The sequence below is a fragment of the Trachypithecus francoisi genome, unplaced genomic scaffold (assembly GCF_009764315.1).
Source record: "Trachypithecus francoisi isolate TF-2019V2 unplaced genomic scaffold, Tfra_2.0 Lachesis_group12, whole genome shotgun sequence".
NCBI classification, from domain to species: Eukaryota; Metazoa; Chordata; class Mammalia; order Primates; family Cercopithecidae; genus Trachypithecus; species Trachypithecus francoisi.
This window is the reverse complement of record NW_022681457.1, coordinates 97,945,702-97,948,256: the sequence shown is the minus strand read 5'-3', so window position 1 is coordinate 97,948,256 and position 2,555 is coordinate 97,945,702. Positions and strand designations below refer to the sequence as shown.

Below are 2,555 nucleotides of genomic sequence, written 5' to 3'. Positions count from 1 at the left end.
TTGACCAATCAGAATAGACACAAGTCATATTCTGAATGGAGCAGTCAGGGAGGTCATGGCTATGCCAAGAGTTGCCTCTTTAGTTGTTAGACAGTGGGAATGTCTGGGAGGAGAATCCCAGGAGAGGGGCTAGGGCAGAGGGGCAGGGAAGGAAAGTTGGGAGGCCTCAGGGCGGTGGCTATGATCCAAGTGTCATGGAAGGGTTTCAGACTTAAACAACTGATGCAGTCAAATCCTGGTGGTCCAGCTAGGCCTTGGTCTGCTTTGGCCTTCAAATAGTTGCCAGGCCAGCCCTGGATGCCCTTGTCCCTTCCCTCTGGGAAAATAATGGACCACCATCTTTTGTCATCTGCAGGAATGGGGGAAGTGAATGATCTTAAACTGCAGAAATGGCAGTGACCTTGTCTGTTTCGATTCGGGAATGGACTGCTTCCTGGTTGGCTGTGATTGGGCTTTAACTGTGGTGAGAGGGCGCATGAAGTGGGTAGGAGCCAAGAGAGTGGTTGGTGAAGGGTTTGGGAACAGGAGAGCAACCTCCTTCCCCTGAGGATAAAGGCAATGAGGTGATGGGATTGTGAACTGATACTGTTCGTTGGAAAATTAGCTCCAGCAACCCTGTGGATTTTTTCCCTGGGGCTACCTCTGATAGGAGCAGGGTGGGCCCTGGAGGTGAGACAGTCCCTTCTATATGCACAAATGACAGTATCAGGCTCCAAGTGTTTCATACCTTTTATTACAAAAATCAATAACTTAATTCAGTTCTGTATAAAGTCAGTAGGACTTCTGGTCCAATGAGCAGCCTAAGCTTTCATTCCCATCCCAAGAAGGGACAGGAGTCTTGGCCCAGAGGCTGTGGGGACCACCAAGAGCCTTCCAGGCAGCTGGAGCACTGTGTCCAAACCAAGGAAGTCCAATGTGGGGTGTGGCTGAGTGAAGGGCTGTTCCTAAAGAGCCAAGTGCTGTCTATACAGCCTTGCCCCCTCCAGGAGCATTGGGTCACCTCTGGGGATGGCCAGGCTGAATCAGCACTGCCAGCCTCTGCCCACCTGATCTCTGCCTGGGCTGCAGCTGGTCACCTCAGCAAGAGCATGTCCCCAAGAAGGCCAGCGATGTCAACATCTCCAATGATAGGGCGAAAGAAGAGGTCCCCAAGCAGGCTGGTTGGAATGGACTTGAGGGTGGAGGCTGTGAGGAGGACACGGGCCAGGCGGCCTTGGGCTGCTGGGCACCAGGGCTCCAGGACTTCACACAGCGCCCAGTGAGCTTCCTGCTGCAGGTGCCCAATGTGGGAGGCGGCTTGGAGGCCTGGCACATCTGTGGGCAGAGAGGGAGAAGAGGGTTGGTGAGCACCCTACTCCCAGCCACCAAAGGAAGAGACTGGCCCAAGATCTGGGCCATCAGAGACACCCCTCTGCCTCCTTTGCTCGGCCTTTGAGATCCCACTACTACCTCCTCCTTTGGAGGAGGTAATTTATTTATCAATTTCCATTGTAGTCATCCATCCATTTATGAAGAGGCAGTGTGGAGTAATGGTTAAGAATCAAGTTTCCTGGGTATGAATCCTAGTACTGTCACTTAGCTGGGTGACCTTGGGCAAGTAACTTAATCTCTGGGCTTCGGTTTCTTTATCTGTAAAAGGGGGATACTAATATTAATAGGACCTATCTCCTAGGCTTTTATGAGATTTAAATGAACTAGTATATGTAAAACCCTTAGAATAGGGCCTAACATATGGTAAGTGTGATATGAGTATTTGCTACTATTATTACAATTAATTACTATGATTTATGCGTGCCACAAGGGACTCCTGGGGAACGCTCATCTCAGATGCTCTCCAGATTACAAAGAGCACTGTCTCCATCTGCCGCTCTCCTGGCCGAATTCCATAAAGACTCCCTTCCTGTCCTCCCTACACCCCTTTCAGTTCTCTCTTCTATGTGATCTTTCTGAACCCACAGAGGAGTTTTAGCTCTAGAGCTTCACCATGCAGCCTTCCTTTGAAGATGTGACTGAGACACAGCTGTGTCTGCCCACCCCACCTCCCCCCCAGCCTTCTCTAAAGGTCAGAGCAAATTTCTCAGGCAGAGTGGCAAGGGCCAGTCTCTGGAGTGAATAGACCTGAGCTGCCATCCTGGTCTGTCCCTACCTGGCTGTGTTACCTTTAGCTAGTCACTTAGCTTATCTGTATCTCTTCTGTGAGATGGCTATTTGATGAAAATCAGGAACCGGCCAAGCACAGTGGCTCACTCCTGTAATCCAGCACTTTGGGAGGCCAAGGCGGGTGGATCACCTGAGGGGTCAGGAGTTCAAGACCAGCTTGACCAACATGGCGAAACCCCGTCTCTACTAAAAAATACAAAAATTAGCTGGGAGTGTTGGTGGCACCTGTAATCCCAGCTACTCGGGAGGCCGAGGCAGGGAAAATTGCTTGAACCCAGGAGGCAGAGGTTGCAGCAAGCCAAGATCGCGCCACTGCGCTCCAGATTAGGTGACAGAGTGAGACTCTATCTCAGAAAAAAAAAAAAAGGAAATGCGGACCCAATGAGATAACAGAT

The 2,555-nt window shown here is 50.6% G+C and overlaps 1 protein-coding gene across 1 annotated transcript in view; it reads right to left on the bottom strand.

Annotated features, from left to right (window-relative positions):
* Window positions 1-714: 714 nt before the first annotated feature.
* The window catches only part of NR0B2 (nuclear receptor subfamily 0 group B member 2), a 2,585-nt gene continuing 744 nt past the window's right edge, over window positions 715-2,555 (bottom strand). The window contains exon 2 of the mRNA XM_033227616.1: window positions 715-1,314. Within this exon, the coding sequence (XP_033083507.1) occupies window positions 1,073-1,314 (242 nt within the window). The 3' untranslated portion in view covers window positions 715-1,072. The remainder of the gene's footprint in view (window positions 1,315-2,555) is intronic.